The following is an 18318-nucleotide window of genomic DNA, read 5'->3' as shown; positions in this document are numbered from 1 at the left end:
CACCGTATCCACAAGTGCTTGATCGGTTATTGCCCATCATGCTGGTGTAGAGAGCAGTTATGGTACAAAGGGTTAAGAGAAGCTGTTTGTCATTGTCCACAAGGCCACTGCACTGTATTCATCTACAGTTATGCTTGGCATCAGGCTGATGAATGTCTACCTGGAAGTTTTATATATGAATTTAATATTGAGAGAAGTATGTTAAAAGCAATTATTAACTGCTTGCAGCCTAAAATGGTGCGGAGGGTTAGTGTTATGGGAGCCGAGAACTGGAATGATAGGTTTTGATACCGGAGAGGGAGGGGGCTGAGTGGGTTACGATACTGCGCCAGTAATCGGAACATCACTGGCGCTAACCCAGTGTGAGCAGAGTGATTTCACCTGGGAACCGCTGACAAAATAGTGACTGTGTGATCACTCTTTCTTGGTCAGGGGACAGGAAAGACATTTTTGAAAAGCAGTCAGCTATTATTTTTCCAACCTGTAAAATAAATCATTTGTATTGCACTATACAGAAATGGCAAGTTAGTGCAGGGACTGGCTGGTCCTTCTTTCTCAATTATGCATCACTTTGGGTAAAAGTCTGTGCTGACTTAAATGAAATATGGCGTAAATCAAAGAAATGCAACACAAACATTCCATTCCCTAACTATATTTCTATTTCCTGCAGTACTGTAGCTTTGAAACCAGCAGAGGGCACTAGTTGACTTTATAATCTCTCTATTATGGAAAAAGTTAGATCCCCGGTCCTGGGGAGCTACTATCCAGTTGGTTTTCAATCCTACCTGTCTTCTGATGAGCCACACCTCTTCCTGGTATTTTCCCGAGGCTTATCAGAAGCCAGGCAGGATAGAAAACCAACTGGATAGTAGCTCTCCAGGACCGGAGTTGGAGACCCCTGAGTTAGGTAATTAAAACTGGTTACAATGGATTTTTTTTCTGCTATACTTCACATATGTTTTTAGTATCTAAATCAGGTTTGGTGATTTGCCAACAATTCCTAATTACAACAAGGAACCATGGCACCGGACTAATGAAAAAACAGGTGAATTAGTTCCTGATTTACAAACATTGTCGTATCAGAGCTGAATGAATCATGTAATACTGTCATGAATTAGTAGGTGGATAGAGATCCATGTGACACAGACACGATATTAGAGAATAAAAGCACTGAAATCCACAGTGGGTGAGATTATTGTGTGATGTCAGTCACAATGGGCTTCAACAGCTAATTTCTCCCATCAGTAATCGACAGGAATCTAAATAGTTATCAAAATGTCATTCTGATTTGTTCATGAGCTGATGCAGCAGTGATGTCATGGCAAAGCAGTGTACCTGCTTCTGAAGTGGAAGGTTGCCAACAGACAGGCTTTAGCGGACTTTGACTGCATTTTAACATCCATTAATGCACATCCAAGCAAGTTAAGGATGGAGTTGCAGAGGATGGGCATTGGCAGATCATTTGAAATCATTTTTTGACACAGCACCTCTGACAATAGGCACTTAATGACCTACATTTAAGATACGTTTAAAGGCTTGCGAGCCTCTCTTCCCAAAGGGCTGACTCCTGTTTGAAGAATATGCTCTACATGATGGTTCATTCCAATTAAGCCTCAATGTTGTCATGGAAACTGCAGTTGTGTCTGGGAGCTTGTACAGGTTGGTGACATCAGCAATGTGGCGTGGAGGAAGCAGGGACCTGATGAAAAAGGGTAACTCTGTTAGGGAATAATGTGAGCAGAGCAGATTGATGTCATTGTCACCATCAAGACCCTCCGATGGGATTTGCTGACAAAATAATGGCTGTGTGATCACTCTTTCTTGGTCAGGGGTGTGACATGTATTTCTTTTGCTACTTATCTTTAATTAAATGAGAGGACAGGAAAGACATTTTTGAAAAGCAGTCAGCTGTTCTAATTTTTCCAACCTGTAAAATAAATCATTTGTATTGCACTATACAGAAAATATCCAATGTTAAACAGGTAAAAATATTGAGAAGAGACCAAAAGCTGTGTATGATCTCTGTGCTGCAGTAGTGGGAGTTTGTGTATGTTCTCTGTGCTGCAGTAGTGGGAGTTTGTGTATGTTCTCTGTGCTGCAGTAGTGGGAGTTTGTGTATGTTCTCTGTGCTGCAGTAGTGGGAGTTTGTGTATGTTCTCTGTGCTGCAGTAGTGGGAGTTTGTGTATGTTCTCTGTGCTGCAGTAGTGGGAGTTTGTGTATGTTCTCTGTGCTGTAGTAGTGGGAGTTTGTGTTGACTTCGTTCTTAGCAGACAGCCATATGTCACCCACCCCTGACTGTGCTCCTATGTCTGAGGCTTGCAAAGCCACTTTCAGTCCAATGGAGTTTCTCACCTTTGCCCATCCCCCCTGTGTCACTTTTAACACATCGCTTTTCGCTGTGTCCTGCTCCCCGGTCGTTCTAGCGCCCCATGGCAGCCTCTGTGACCACGGCCAAGCTATCACTGAGAGACACTTGTAGGATAATCTCATTGGTACAGGGAGTTAAAACCAAAGCGGCCAATCACAAAGTAGCTGTAATCCGCTGGTCACGTATGCATGTTTCCTGTCCTGTTTAGTTCCATCCCAGATGATGGTGCCCATCCACCGATGGATTGCTACCAATACTTTGTAGAAACATGCTTTCAATGTTTCATGTAAAGAAAGTGCAAATGCATGGATGCGCAATATTAATTCTGCCTATGCATGCTTACTAAATATATACTTGAGTAGATAAATAAAATCACTCCATCTGAAAGCCAGCTGGGTGCTGAATGGGTATCAGTTTGTCCAAAAGAATCCTTACCAGTGCAGTGATCGGCGCCCTGCCTGTTTGGCTAATACACATGTGAAGCACGCTAACTGTGCTGTGTAATGTAGCCCATTCTGGTAGAGGGATTTACATTTGTTAATCGCTCTTAAGTCCAGAGAACAGGTGGGGTGGGGTGGGGGGGCAGGATTGTGAACAGCCAGCTTTCAAAGTTAAGATTAGAACAAACAAATCACCCCCAACATCGCTATTAATCCCCAAGCTGTAACCTCCATTAAGATTTTCTTTAAATAGCTTTTTAAAGCAGAAATTATATAGTGTGTTTACTGGGGAATCTGTCAGGCTTACTCAAAATTTCCACAAGTCAGGGATAAACCGTCCCTAACCGTGATAATCTTCTCTCTTTCCTTTTTGTCACTCTTGGACAACTGGGACTTGGGGCATTCTGAGTCAGTATCCCGAGATGTTGCAGCGCCACACTTACTGGGACTCCATCTTATACATTATATTTTGTCTTAAATTTAGGTAAATGCGAAGCATAGAATATTCACATCTAATGCACAGTGAAAGGCTCTCGGATATACAAACAGCATGCCTGAATTTGCTTTCCTGTGTAATCCTTCATCTCTATGTTTCTGCTCAAAAGTAAATACTTTATTTCACAAATGGACTGTTCCTCCAAGCGTTTTAGCTTATCGAATGAAGCAGCATAAAAATACAACCAAATCATATATGATGCTCAAAATCCAGGACATGTCAAACAATATCCTATTCAGTCCAATCTGTTTCATGCTGAAATCCTAGTTCCATAACAAGAATATATATGGAAACCATGCATATGAAGGCAGTTTGTGTATGTGTGTGTATACGCAAGTATTTAGTCAGTGACCTGGGAGTAAGCTATCACATACACAAGGTCTGTGTAGGTTTGTGTTTGTATTCATACAAAGACCGCACTGTAATGATGACATTTTAGGCAAGGCAATAGCCGACACTGTACAGCCTCCACTCTCATGAATGCCACCTATATAAAGTAGCTGATGGATTGTCCACAAAGTTTTTAAATAATTAAACATGATAAAATAAACTATACACTGATTTATAGTGAAAATTTTACACATCTGTTAAAGATTCCACTTTGTTGCAGACCATAAAAATCCTCCAAACTCTGACCATTACGTTCAGCAAGTTTCAAATGTAGACTGCACATACTTAATAATTATTGTGCTACATTTCAGGGTACTATTTGGCACATATCAAGGAAAAACTGAGAAGTGACGGCCGTCGTTCCCATTTGCCGCTCCCTGTCTCCATTTGCTCAATCTTTCGGCATTTTAATAAGGCCAAGGCCACCCGATCGCTCTTCTTCTCTTTGTATGACTCAGAGTAAGTGGAACATGCATAGTGGGTAGTCACAAAGTTTCAGACAGGACTCATTGTGCTAAATAATATGTTTTAGAGCCATTTTTACCACTGGTAGCTATAGTGATGTGAATGACAGCCTGACTATGGCAACTTAAGAAAATGTTTTATGTCCTGAAAAATCAAACCCTACTTGAAATTCAGGAAACTCTGCAAAGTTTATAGCTTTGCTGAGACATTGTAAAGTATCGACATGAGATAATATGCTAAAACAGTAAAATATGCAGTATTTCTTGTGATATGCCTCCGCTAACATAAATTACAGCTAATTGCATATTAACACTAAAAACTGGGCTGCATTAGCTGTCCTTTGGTAGCTCCTCTGGGTTCCTGGATCCTTAGCTGTCGACGGGGAGCGAGTGGCTGAGCGCCGGGCTGCTGGTCACTTGCGTGGGGAAAAATGAGGGGATGTAGGGGATGACGGCCAGCAGCGAGGGGCTCGCCGGGGGGCTCTCCTCCGGAGAGAGCGGGATCACGACGTCATCCTGATCCCACACGTGGAAAGCGTTGGGGTGCGAAGGCGGGATAGCCATGAGCTTGTGCTTAGGGCTCACCAGGCTTGTGTCACTGTGCTCCTTCGATTCCTCCTCCTGGGCGCCTAGAACACAGTCTGAGAAGAAACAGATCTTACGAGAGGACCTGCTTTCACTGCACTTTGCCCAGAATACACAATTAATGCCAGCACCACAGTATCCTTTATCTAAAGTACTTTTGCATTGTAGTTTTTACTATGGCCTTACTCTTACTATACAACTTTTATTGTGCTAACATACATTATTTCTTTTACTTAATATGTAGGCCTATTTGCAGTTTGTTCGCAGTAGTTTTTACTAGAGTATGACACACCTGTTATCAGTTATTATAAACAATTTTCCAGTTAAATACAAAAGAATATCGTGCTACTGCTGGGTTTTACGAAATAATCATATATTATTAGGGTTTTGATTGATTATAATTTGGGACAAAAAGGCACAATTTGTTTTAGCGCACAGAAAATGGATGGATGGATGGATTTGCAAAACAGGGGCCATTTGTGGTTAAAACAATATATTCGATTTGTGGTAAATAGCAGAAGTTAATATAAGCATTGAGAATATGGTTCTAATAAAGCTCTTGGTGACGTCAATAGGGATACTCCGTGTTTGTTTAGAAATACCTGCAACGTCATGCGCGAGGTCCTTGATCAGGTGGCCAACAATGGCGTAGGCGACCACGACCACGACCAGGGCGGCCATCAGTAAGTAAAGCACAGCTTTGGGCAGCTGAATTAGGTCCCTGGGTGGAGGTTTGTAGTCCATGTAGAGCGTGTCCACGTTGGAGAAGGAATATTGGTAAGCATGTCCCGCTCCGTCAGTGAACTTAAAACTAGTCTCATTGACGGTATCCATTCTCATCATACAGGTGGCCGTTAGAGACAGGAGAACAACGTTAGAGACGTTGGTGTTTTTATAATATCCGTCAATTCCCAACTTTACGGCAACCCCTCTGTTTTCATAGCTGCGTGCAAATTACATTACTCTCAAATATTCCATTTCTTGAGATCATTAAAACTGTTCGATCGCCTTGACGCACATTAGATTTTAAGTAAAACATGCATAGGCCTATGCATGTTTTAGGCTGACAGCTGAATGGTCAACCGTAGCCGATTTCCTTCAATACCCTGGGGCTATTTGGAAGCTCCTCTATCGCCGTGTTGCTCTCCGTGGTTCTGAAGTATCTTAAGCGCCTGCAGCGGCCGAGCGGCTCTCTGTTACCGGAGAGTGACAGGCTTGGCGATTTGACGTCCCGGGTTACCCCTCCCTCCCAGGCATATAACCAACTCTCCTCTATCTAATTGTACCGTCTTTTTTATTTGTAGCCTACTTCTGAGTCTTCTAACGGATTAAAGTTTTCATAACTTGTTCAGAACTGGTTTCTCCCCCCACACGCGACTAGTAGTATGAACTACCTGTTACAAAATTCAGCATTATACTTGTTCATTAAACGGTATACACGTAACTGCGGCTCCCCGCTCATGAGATAAAAATGAAACATATCGGGGGCATGTTTTACAAATGCCTTCCCTCGTTTTAGTTAAATTGTAACCAGGTTTATTAATTCGTTCCCACGATATATTAAAACCGTAACACCGTAACACAATAAACGGTGTTGTTGTGTAGGTCATCTAGACATCTGCTGGTATGGACAGAGATGGAGAGGTAGCTTAATTCTGTAAGTAAAAGTATTGAGATAAAAATGCTCATGAGATAAAAATGAAACATATCGGGGGCATGTTTTACAAATGCCTTCCCTCGTTTTAGTTAAATTGTAACCAGGTTTATTAATTCGTTCCCACGATATATTAAAACCGTAACACCGTAACACAATAAACGGTGTTGTTGTGTAGGTCATCTAGACATCTGCTGGTATGGACAGAGATGGAGAGGTAGCTTAATTCTGTAAGTAAAAGTATTTGCACATTATTGATATTCAGATGTTCATGAAATAATACAGAATATCCTCATAGACTGCATTGTATTTTGTAAATCTCTGGGCTTTTTGACTAATTGTCAAACCTTATACAGTCAGTTTAAAAAACTGCTGTGATACCCTTAAAGAACACAGATCTTTGAACCGTATTCATTGGGAAAAAAAGAAGCACCCATGGATAAAACCATTAAGATAAGGGAAGGAATGATCCTACTTGTGACCAACATTTTATCTGTCTTGATGCTGACAGAATTGACACAGAAGCTGGCGCTGTGCTATGTAAACACATATATACAGCAGGGAAAATAAGTATTGATCGTGTCATTTTTCTCAGTAGATATATTTCTAATGGGGCTATTGACATGAAATGGCAGCGTGGGCTTAGTGGGCTAAGCCGTGTGCCTGTAATCACAAGGTCGCCGGTTCAAGCCCAGCCTCAGCACGTCTGTGGGTCCTTGAGCGAGACCCTCAATCCCCAGCTCCCTGGGCGCCGCTACGGGTGGCTGCCCTTCGCGGACAGCTTGCTCTACAAAGAGCAAGTTGAGGGAGGCGTAAAAACAATTTCCCTATGGGGATCAATAAAGTATCAATTATTATTATTAAATTTACACCAAATGTTGGTAACAACCCAAGCAATCCACACATATAAAGAAATCAAAGCAAATAAGTCCATAAATTTATGTGTAATAAAGTGAAATGACACAGGGAATAAGTATTGAACACATGAAGAAAAGGATGTGCAAAATGGCATGGAAAGCCAAGAAACCAGCTACCATATAACTTTATTTATGGACTTATTTGTTTTGCATGTGTGGATTACTTGGGTTGTTACCGACATCTGGTGGAAATTTCATGTCAATAGCCCCATTAGAATTATATTTACTGAGAAAAATGTTGATGCGCTCAATACTTATTTTACTCCCTGTACTTCGGGTAACACACCTGAAAACGAGAATGTCCTTCACCTTCTTCTTGAGCTTGGGCCATAGGCATGTGCTAATCACTCTGTTGAAAGGTGTGCGATTGGCTGATGATGCAGTGCCTATCTCGGTTGTGGTGGCCCCCGGGGTGGGCACCATCTACGCTGGAGTCCTGGTTCAATCCCATGGAGGGGTGACATCGTGAATGGGACCTACGAACTGTATCATCGTGGGTGCAGCCTTCACTCTGCCACCCCACACAGGCCAGTGTGGATAACGGACTCATTGATGGACTTTGTCTTGATCCTTAATCACAGCTTACACTTAGCTTTTAGCAAGCAAGTCCACTCTTTTCTGTTTTCGGTAATGTTAGTCTGCCAAGGGGGGGTTGGGCAGCCAGTTGGCCTTGGACCCCCTGAGGTGGTTTTTTTTCCTCCCTACTTGGGAGTTTTTGGTTCCTCTCCTCCGTTGTCATCTGGCTTTCTTTATTTAATTTTTTCCCTTCCTTTTTCCCCATTGTTTATTACTCTCTCTAATGATGTTTAATGTATCACAACACATCCATATAAAGCGCCTTGAGACGACTGGTGCTATATAAAAATAAATTGAAATTAATTGATTGGGTTGACAATGTGTGCAATGTTAAAATATTTGATTGGTTGTATCAATGTTAAAATGTTTTCTCAATAAAAACACATTGTTCTGATGTGTGTCTCGTTATAAGCAAATGGGGTTTATGATGTATATTATTTGAGTGTTTCATACCTGAATTTCAGTCTGGAAATTCTAGCAATGTAATCCAAAAACTGGAAAATGCTAGCATTGGGTGGCATTGCGGCACAGTGGTTAGCAGTGCTGCCTCACACCTCTGGGACCTGGGTTTAAGTCTCCACCATGGCTCCACCATGGCTCCATGTGTGTGGAGTTTGTATGTTCTCCCTGAATTGTCATGGAGTTTCCTCTGGGTATCCCATCCCCCCCCCCCCCCCCCCCCCCCACTGCCCACAAACATTCTGAGGACAATGGGCATTACCGAACTGCCCATAGATGTGTGTGCAGCGGCAGACTGGTGGCAGAAGATGTATATGTATATTTCTTTCTTAATAAATTAGCAAAAAAAAAATAAATTAATTCTATGTTTTGTTTTTCATTATGTGGAAGTGAGTGTAGTCTGATTTTCAACAATTTTTATATATATAGTTTATATTTGACATGGAATGAAACCACATCACAATATTATATACCACATATTTATCATCTCTACCAAAAATGAACTCAGCAGGGACACAGTGACCACTTGCGAAAGGTGCTAAGGGTCTTGCTGCTTCCAAGGAGAATCCTGACCATACATTCTCTCCTTATAGGGACTATATTTTAAGTGCAGATTGGAACATTATTAAATGTGAATTGAAATAATTCTCTTCTGAAAAATGAACTACGACTAGTTTATTCTATTATTATTTTTGTTCATGAGTGGTGCCATAAGCTGCATAAACCATGACTGTCGTTCTCCCATATGGCCAGCAGAGGACACTGCTGGCCATTCTATTCTCTTCAATTTGCGTCTTCTGGGCCCAGTTGTTCAAAAGGGATTTCAGATAACGGATTGGATTGAATCTTGAAAGTGGGTTATTCCAAGGGAGAAGAGGGATTCTGAAATCAGATCAGATCACCTAATCCAATCTCGGTTTTAATCTGGATTAAACCTTCACTTTGTGTTGTTCAAAAGTTTGTTTGAATTGGGGTACATTTCATCCAAAAAATCAGGATAATCCTGATCTCAACACAAGGGTGAATTCAAGGGTGGATTTCTGGTACAAAATTAAATAAAACTTGAAAATTGATCACAAAAGTAATGTTTGCTGATGATATGTGCATTTATTTATATTTTGTACAATTATTGAAGTAGGACAGTGGCAGTGAAATTAAAGTAGGTAATAAAACATGAAGCCTTTCAGTATAGTCAAGGGAAAAAAATCCCTGGGAGATATCTGTATTCAAACAAAATCGCAAAGCTCAAAACAATATGCTCTACTGTCCATTGTATTTTAATGAAAATGACAATTACTATGACTCAATTCATCAGTCAGAAGTAATGTCTTACAGTTGCATCCCTGACCGCATGGCCAGTCCGTCCCTCATTTGGAGAGAACATTGGAGATTGCTCTGGTTTATTGTGGTGTTTTCTGTTTGTTCAAATTAAAACACATAATGGCTATTTGTGGCCACTGGTATTTTTGGTCTACCTGTTGTTCTTGATAAAGCCAGTAGGCTACACTGTTGTTTCCATTTAATGCACTAGTAAACCGGATTTGGTAATCCTGAAAATTCTGTATTTGGATAACAGTGATCCAATCCAGCGTTGCTTTGAAAAACCGGCATAAAAGTAAAATGGATTACTAAAACCTGGATAGCAAAACAACGGATTTCAAAATCCGGATTTCTTTGATAAGGATAAAATTGTTTGAACAACTGGGCCTAGGAGTCACCTGCCTCTCGTTTGCCCTTCGTTAGTCCTTGTATGTAAGTGTTTGCCTGTTGTGTACTCTGGTCATTGATGTTAGTCATACTGCTTCCTGTGCTCTTCTCTGTGCTAGTCTTCCTGTTTTGTTTCCATATGCCAATTTGTTCTGCTCAATAAAGCTGATTTTAGTTCACCTTATGCCTGCCCCTCAAGTCATTCCTTTTTTGTGTCATGACAATGACAAGGCAATCAGTTATATGAAAATAATCAACCCCAACTTGGTTACACCAAGTGATGATTATTTTTGCGTAACTGCACACCTCGTAGTGGTTGACCCTTTTCTTTTAAAACCACGTGTTACTGAGGCCAGTTTGCTACACAAACAGATCATGAGGATAAAACATATAACCTACCTAATGAAGACTGTAGTCTTATATTAGACAAAATCATTTTATCATATGGATCAGTTATGTTTAGTTGTGAAACAGGACTTTAAACGGTTGTTAGTCTTATTTTAAATGAAATCTTGATCATTTAAGAGTTATTCTGAAATTCATTACATTGCATCCTTTCACAGTGTGACTATTGCATGTGTGTACCCATAGCAATGTCACACCAGGGTAACTTCTGTCCCCCCCATCAGACTCCTTCCAACACCATTGCCCGTAAGGGAGGGAACAACCCAGGATGTTGGGGACGTGAGGGACACTCAAACACCATTCAGTTACACAAGCACACCTAAGCATAATTTGGTAACTTCAACTAACCTCCGCATGTTTTTTGACTGTAGGAGGAAACCTGAGTACTGGGAGGAAACCAGAGTACTGAGAGGAAACCTGAGTACTGGGAGGAAACCTGAGTACTGGGAGGAAACCCCACATCAACATGGGGAGAACATGAAGCTCCAAACACACGGAGCTATGTGTTACATGCTGAAATACGGCACGGAACTGAGACAGAGGAGCGGGAGTCCAGGAAGTCGGGGAAACGAAGGAGTTTATTGGGGAAACAAGGATTTACGGGGGAGACAGTCGGGCACAGGGGACAAACGGGATGTAACGTCAATGACAGGACTGGGGGAAGACGAACAGGGAAGTACTTAAATACACCAGACTTCACTGAACAAAACTAGACACAGCCGGTGACATGGGGATTCCACACGAGGCAGTGAGGGAGGGGGTGTGGCACACGGGGATTAGACGAGCGGGGCATGACACTATGATGGAAATTCTTAACTTAGTTCCAGAGGTTTGAGGCAACAGTGCCAACCACTCCACTGCTGTGCCACCCATGGTAGAACTGGGGCTTGTCTAAGCGTACTGTGATGCTGAAAACCATTAGCTCTTGCTTATTCTTTGACAACATGGGCAATACTTCTCCTTGACCAAATGATGTTTGACCAATAGATATTTGTGAATAAATCTATAGACAGTTAACCACACAAATGGCTGTATTGAATTGTGAGGATGATCAGTGAACTGTAGGGGGTAGGTACAGTACCAGTTAGGTGACACCTCTCTGGTGGTGTCGATAAATACACTTTGGGAGGCAGATGCAGTTCCGGACTTTACTGTGCTTTAGCAGTACAGTAATGCACAGGAATTTGACACAGACTGACCATTGGATGTTTCAGCTGCAATGCTTTATCTGTAGATGGGATGTGTATGTCTTCTAAGGAGGGAAATAGAACTGTATGGATGACTCAAACAGTGAGAACATGGAAACGCATTCAGGTAAAGTAACACAAATACAACCTCTCTATCCAATCTCTAGCCATCCATCATGTGACAGTACACCATCTACTGGCTAACCCCGGTACATACAGAACACGTAACAGTACTGTATGCACTCTAATCAAGCGTGATTTCAAACCCATCGGGAGAAAATGACTTTAAAACCGAAATACTCGCTCAAAATTTTTAAGCCTTGCAGAGCGCATGCAAGATTATGCAGTGGTTTCGACAAGGATTTTTGAACTTGAACAGAATGACAGAACAACAGCTAATCCAATTCAAGGTTGAGTGCAAACAAGCAACCTTCTCTGATATTATAAATACAAAAATGCATCATTTTAAGCTTTGAAATCTGCCCTAGAAACAAAAACCTCTGAAAAACAAGTGTGTACAAATGGAAAAAGAAGCTCCATTTCAAATTAACACAATATACTCAAGTTACAAGTCACCACCCAAGTCCTTCATCTGGCATTAACAGCGGTCCTCTTTATAAGCCCCCTCCCTCAGCTTAAAACCATAGGATATTATATAGGCCAACCAGTCTGCCTGCATTCCTCTCCTCAGTCTCCCCAACTGGCCCTGCTTGTCCCACCTTTCACATGCCGAGACGTATGTAACCTCTGACAAATCCCTTCCTTTGCAACATAATTTCTCCCTTAATACCGGGCTGTGTCCTCTAGACCCAAGTTCTCCACTTAGTTCTCCATTTCATAAAAGCAAATCAGATAAGGATGAATTTATGCATTTCTGGTTTGCTCCTTCTGTTTCTGTGTAATGAGGTCAGGACCATGAGATCTTGGGAATCTGAGTGGGTTTGTTCCCAGGTAAGCATTTCTGTGGTTGTGTAATGGCAGAGGATGAAATCACATCTTTCACATTTCACATTTAAAACTGTGCCCCCATCAAGGTTAATATTCATATCATACTGCATCCATAATACTGACTGTACTTTTCCCGGTCTTCAATAATCTAAATGGCAGCACGGAGATTAGAGGGTTACTTAAATCTGTTGTCCCTTTTAGTTTGTCTACATCACTTACCCCCCCCCCCCCCCCATTTATCCGGGGCAGAATCCGGACTAGCCAGGAGGCTACCCCAGCAAGCAAGTGGGAGGCTACACTGCTAACTGGCTGAGACACCATGTTATCTGAGGTTATTCATGCGGTGTTTAAACAACACACGTAACGTTTAGACTGGAACCAGGTGAGAGGTGCAAACAAACACAGGGTAAACGTCACCTTATTTTTCGTAGCTGACGCATGTAGTAGGATATACTGTAATACAAAACCATAATCACACGTACTCACCAAAACAGAGACAGACCTCCGGGGGAAGTGTGTGGCTCCGCAGGTTAGGGCTGTGACCGGAAGGTTGCTGGTTCACATCCCAGGGCCAACAAACTGAGAAAGGACCCTGACCCCCAGTCCCTGGGATGCTGCACACTGGCTGGCCCTGCCCTGTGACCCCCCCCCTCCCCCCAGGCATGCTCTCATCTGTATATTTGTCTCTCATGGAAAACATGATTGGATAGATGAAACGAGAATTTCCCCATGTGGATGAGCGAAGTATTCCGATTCTATTCATTCTTCAAGAACCTAATAAAATTTTTTACATAATTATGTCAATCTATAGGCTTATTCTGTGTTACAGAAAAGGCAGTGGGAACAGGGTATTGAAAGAGTTTCATTCACTGCTAAGGTGAGGTCAGCAGGAGGGCAATGATCAGAGTTTCTAGATTTCAAAGTACTTCTCAAAGGGTAGATGTATAATTCTCCTTTTTTATGTTATATGTTTTGGCTGTTGGGAAATAAAATTAAGATTTTAAGTTTAATGTTCATTTGCAGTATTATGTCGCACATGATTTCATGGGCTGCCATCAAAAATTGGTTTAATACACAATTCTGCATCCCAGATCAATGAAAATGACCAATAAAGGCTTTTTTTTCTTCAAGAACCTTTACAGAACCTGGCTAATACATGATGTCATATTGATTATTTCCTTAATCTCTTAAAATGGCAGTTAGTGTATCCTGCTGTAAAACAGCCGTGGGGCACACGGGTCATGGAGGGGCCACCATTATGATGACTGTGATGGGGCATCAAGCATCAGTACACCAGAGGCACAGGGCACAAAGCAGGGGACAGGCTGGGCAGGATTCCAGGCCATTGCAGGGCACAGATGCACAGATGCACAGACATACACACAGACACACATGTTGGTGTACCTATCTAAATGGGGATGGGGACCGTCCATTCATTCTGTGGGAAAAACCCTAATCCCAGTCACGACACCCTTAACCTCTACCCATCCCTAACCTTAGCCATAAGTAACCAACCCAAATACAAGACATTTTTATTAAGGACAATTTGGTCCTCAAATGTGATCTATGCAAACCCACACACACACACACACAGGTTTGTAATTATATCTTTGTGGGGACTCTCATTTCTATGGGCAGAACCCTCATCCCAACATGACAATCTTAACCCCTACCCAGCCCTAACCTTAGCCATAAGTAACCAAACAGAATACGAGACTTTTGGCATTTTTAGGTTTTCGATTGCATTCACAGATCTTTGTGGGGACCTGGGAACCCTGGACAACCCTGGAAACTTCACACACACGGGGTGAGCTTTAAATCTACAGCCATAGAGGTGCAAAGCGAGAGTCCGACCCACTGGGGCAAAGCGCCACCTGTTGGGCAAAAGACCACGGCGTAAGCAGGTTTATTTACATATTACAAAAATGAGCTATAGCTGAAATAATAGTGACATTTCAGCATAGACAATATTACACATGCCACCTACAAAAATAATTTCAGAAATATGAGTCCCATTAAATCCTAGAAATCAGCACAGTCTCGATTATAAATATTTTCCATTGGTCATTATTTCGAACTTCAAACTTTTGAGATCTTATTCACATTTAAACCACAATACATCAAATATATACATAAAATATATCACGCAGTCCAGACCGCCCTGTTCAGAATATAAGGATGTCATGAGCGCATAATAAAAACAGTGGGGGAATTAATTTTCACTGGCAAAAGAACACTGTGTAGCAAACAGAAGCAGTTATGGTTGTTTTTAAAATAAATTATTCTTATAAAACAAGAACAACAAAACCACAACAGTAAGAATAATAATGATAATAATAACCATCCACTCATCCGCTATAGGAGAACACTCTGGCGGGATGCCTGGACTAACCATCTGCTATACTGGGAATTTTCCAAAAAGGCAAGTAGGTTTGTCGGCTGACAGAATCTATCGTGGGTATGTATGTGTGGCAAGCCTGTCTAAAAAAAAGCCCAGGGACAATTTTTAATCCCAGTCCAGCGCCGTCTGGAGTAAATTCAGTTGTGTATAGAAGTGGTATTCAGTACCGTAAATATCATAGTGGGTGATCACCACTATTTTTTGAGGGTCAGTAGTGACCTCTGTTGGTGGTTTATTGTATAGCCAGCCTGAGACTCACAAGTGATTCCAAGCACGTGGTGCGGATATGTGTGCATGTATATCCTGGACCCCAGCTGGGATACATACCTGCCAGCAATTCCGATTTATCTGATCCAGTCCTCCTCCTAATGTTCCATTTCTCCAGGTTTTACGTATCCAGACTTTGATCATAAGAATCACTTTAGTCTGGGTGAGTGTGTGTGCGTGGATTATGTTTATTTTACATTGTGGGGACCAAATGTTTCCCACAATGTAATAAAAACCTGTTATTTTGACGTTGTGGAAACCATTTTTCAGGTCCCCACAAGAAATGCAATCAAAAAACTAAAAATGCCAAAAGTCTTGTACTTTCTTTGGTTACTTATAATTAAGTTTTGGGCTGGGTAGGAGTTAAGGTTGTCATGTTGGGATGAGGGTTTTGCCCATATAAATGAATGGAGAGTCCCCACGATGATATAATTACAAACCTGTGTGTGTGCCTGTGTATGTATACAACTCTGGCAAGATTGAGATAAGAATGTTACCCACCCTGCCACCCAAAACAAAACTTAAAAAAAAAACTAAGCAACAAATTATTACAGAACTCTGGCATTACTTTTATAGTATATATATCTTGTCGAAGAAAAGTTCCAGTAGGGTTGAGGAGAGGTGCATAGTGCGATTGTTGTCAGTGTCTTAGGCCTCAGGCAATGTTTTTGTGTGTGTGTCTTGTGCTGACCCTGAAACCAGGAGCTGAAACCTCCTGTTTGTGAAGATAACTTGAAGCTCCTTTGCTGCTCCGTGCTACAGAGGAAGACAACGGTAAGCAGTCAGAAATATCAAATGGAGACAAAGAGGCTTATGTTTTTATGTTTGCTGTATTCACCTATTTCGAGGACCATATGGTATAATGAATGTGTTGTAACGAGATAGATTAATGGTCCAAATATATGATGAGATGGGGAATGGTGTGATTTGCTTAATTGCATAGTATTGTTTAACCTGGGGGTAGGAGTTTACAATGATGGGGTGCAACTGGTGGAGACAGGCTGACTGGCCATGAGCCTAAAGGGATGCAGAGGTAGAGAAGGTCATCACCTTCGGGGTCACCACACATTCTGCACACAGACAAGAGCCCCTGTCTTAACCAATGGGGTAGAAGATTGCCTTTTAAGGGGAGTTGCAGAAATGTAATGGGGATACACTGTTTCTTTGCTGTCAACTACAGGGGGCTCTACCATTATAAAAGAAATTTTATCTTACTCAAGTTTTGTCGGGCAAATTTACTTCATGCCTGGTGCTGAGCAGAATTTAGAGAAACGAACGTTAGTGTAGGTTTTTTACTTCTGCAGTCATAACAACATGAATACCAGTTTTAGATATATTTTAACCAAAATGTAACTTTCATCCATTTTCTGCTCAGTTATCCTGGTCATTGTCACAGAGGGACAGTCAGGCATATCCTAGGCTGCCCAGGGCAGAAGGCTGGGGTACATCCTGGACAGGAGGTCAGTCCATCCCAGAGCACACACACTACAGGATCTACAGTCTAATTAAGGTAAATTAAATCTATACCACGGTGTAAGTTACATGCATTAAGCGGTTTATAAAGCAAAATAATAGTGTTTAGGTTTGAAGTTTACGGTTTTATATATATTTTTTTTTTTATTATTTAAGCCCAGAGAGCATGCTATTCAGCCCGCCTTTAGGTTATGACTATTTGTAAATCCAGCTGGTGTTCTTTTCTTGTTTTTATTCTTGTTTTTATTTGGTGGCACTTGGTTACTATACTGCGAGATTCAGAACTAACCATTTTGAGTAAACTAGCCCTGTGACATTGTTTTGTAAGGCAGCTGTAACTATGCAGCCATGCCCAATTTCCTGGTTGTAACCAAAAAGCAAATAAATACTGACTGATTAGGCCTCCTTCAGCTTTATTTTTGCATGACTAGTGCTACAGTCTTAGACACACTGGATATAACGAGGTATTAAGATCATCCAGTAGACAAGCACACAAATACACACTCTACTCTACTAGCCCACCATTACACTGCATTCATAATTTACAATCACTGACAGCAACTTGACTGTATGACCGGATCAGTTTTCTTCTCACGTTGTCTAACAGCTCTACTGGCTGTGTACTGTAGGCACATCAGCTGCTACACGTGCTCCAAACGTGATCCCTCTCCAGTCACCAGTAAGATCTGACTCACTGCAATCGTACATCTAACACTCTTGCTGATGTGAAACACGAATGTGGCATTTACAGTATTTAGCAACAGTGCCACTACAAGGTAGAACAGGGTTATAAATGGTTTCAGTCCTTTATACCTTTATTTAGAAAACATAACAATGAACCACGTACTGAGTATACAGCTCACTGTTTCGTGTACTGTGTTTGTGGTTTGCTGGAACTGAACTCTACTGGAGTTCTCAAATATCTTCTCATTACGTGACATACTCTTCCAGCCTTTCAAAGCAACTGGCTAGTATGTAATTGTTGAGATTATATATATATATATATATATATATATATATATATATATATATATATATATATATATATATATATATGTGTGTGAGTTCACGGTAAGTTTATGTAGTGTGTAGAGAAAAGAAAACGTTTGTTCTATTAGGGTCCTAATAACTCTGCTTTTTCATTGTGTGGTAGGGTAATTTAAAAACTCACTGTAAATGAATTTGGGTGTTCATTTACAATAGAGGCTCAACAAAAAATGCATCCATCGCATTGCTCCCTTGCATTTGGTGAAACAAACCGGTCGTGTCTTTCGTCGGATTGTGCTTAGATATCCTCACTGAATGGCTTCTACACGTGTGCCATGAACCGGATATTTGAGAAATCTGCTAGTGTTGATTAAGGCTGGCGCTGATGTTTTGAATGAGAACGAGATAAGCCCACGTTTTGACCTCACGACTTTGCCCGAGACTTAAGTTCTCATGGCCTGGCGATGGTGGGATTTATTATCATCTCTGTTCAGGAAAACATGCTTTCCTACATATGGCAAGACTGTACAGCTAGTGTTTGTTGTTGAAGCTATTTCAGCTGTGGATATAGTCCACACCTATTACACACTCTC

The 18318-nt window shown here is 41.3% G+C and overlaps 1 protein-coding gene across 1 annotated transcript; it reads right to left on the bottom strand.

Annotated features, from left to right (window-relative positions):
* Positions 1 to 3617: 3617 nt before the first annotated feature.
* Positions 3618 to 7519, bottom strand: LOC140590976 (uncharacterized). Its single transcript, XM_072712817.1, has 2 exons — positions 5347 to 7519; positions 3618 to 4800 (listed from the first exon to the last, which is right to left on the bottom strand). The coding sequence occupies exons 1-2, from the start codon at positions 5585 to 5587 to the stop codon at positions 4529 to 4531; spliced, it is 513 nt and encodes a 170-aa protein (XP_072568918.1). The 5' UTR covers positions 5588 to 7519; the 3' UTR covers positions 3618 to 4528.
* Positions 7520 to 18318: the final 10799 nt, after the last annotated feature.

Source organism: Paramormyrops kingsleyae, chromosome 5 (assembly GCF_048594095.1).
Source record: "Paramormyrops kingsleyae isolate MSU_618 chromosome 5, PKINGS_0.4, whole genome shotgun sequence".
Taxonomy (NCBI): domain Eukaryota; kingdom Metazoa; phylum Chordata; class Actinopteri; order Osteoglossiformes; family Mormyridae; genus Paramormyrops; species Paramormyrops kingsleyae.
Note: the sequence above shows the minus strand (reverse complement) of the source record. Positions and strands in the feature narration are given on the sequence as shown.

Coding starts and splice junctions, on each gene's coding strand:
- LOC140590976 (XM_072712817.1), bottom strand. CDS start 5,587: ATGATGAGAATGGATACCGTCAATGAGACTAGTTTTAAGTTCACTGAC. Junction 4,801..5,346: donor CCTCGCGCATGACGTTGCAG/GTATTTCTAAAC, acceptor GTTTCTTCTCAG/ACTGTGTTCTAGGCGCCCAG.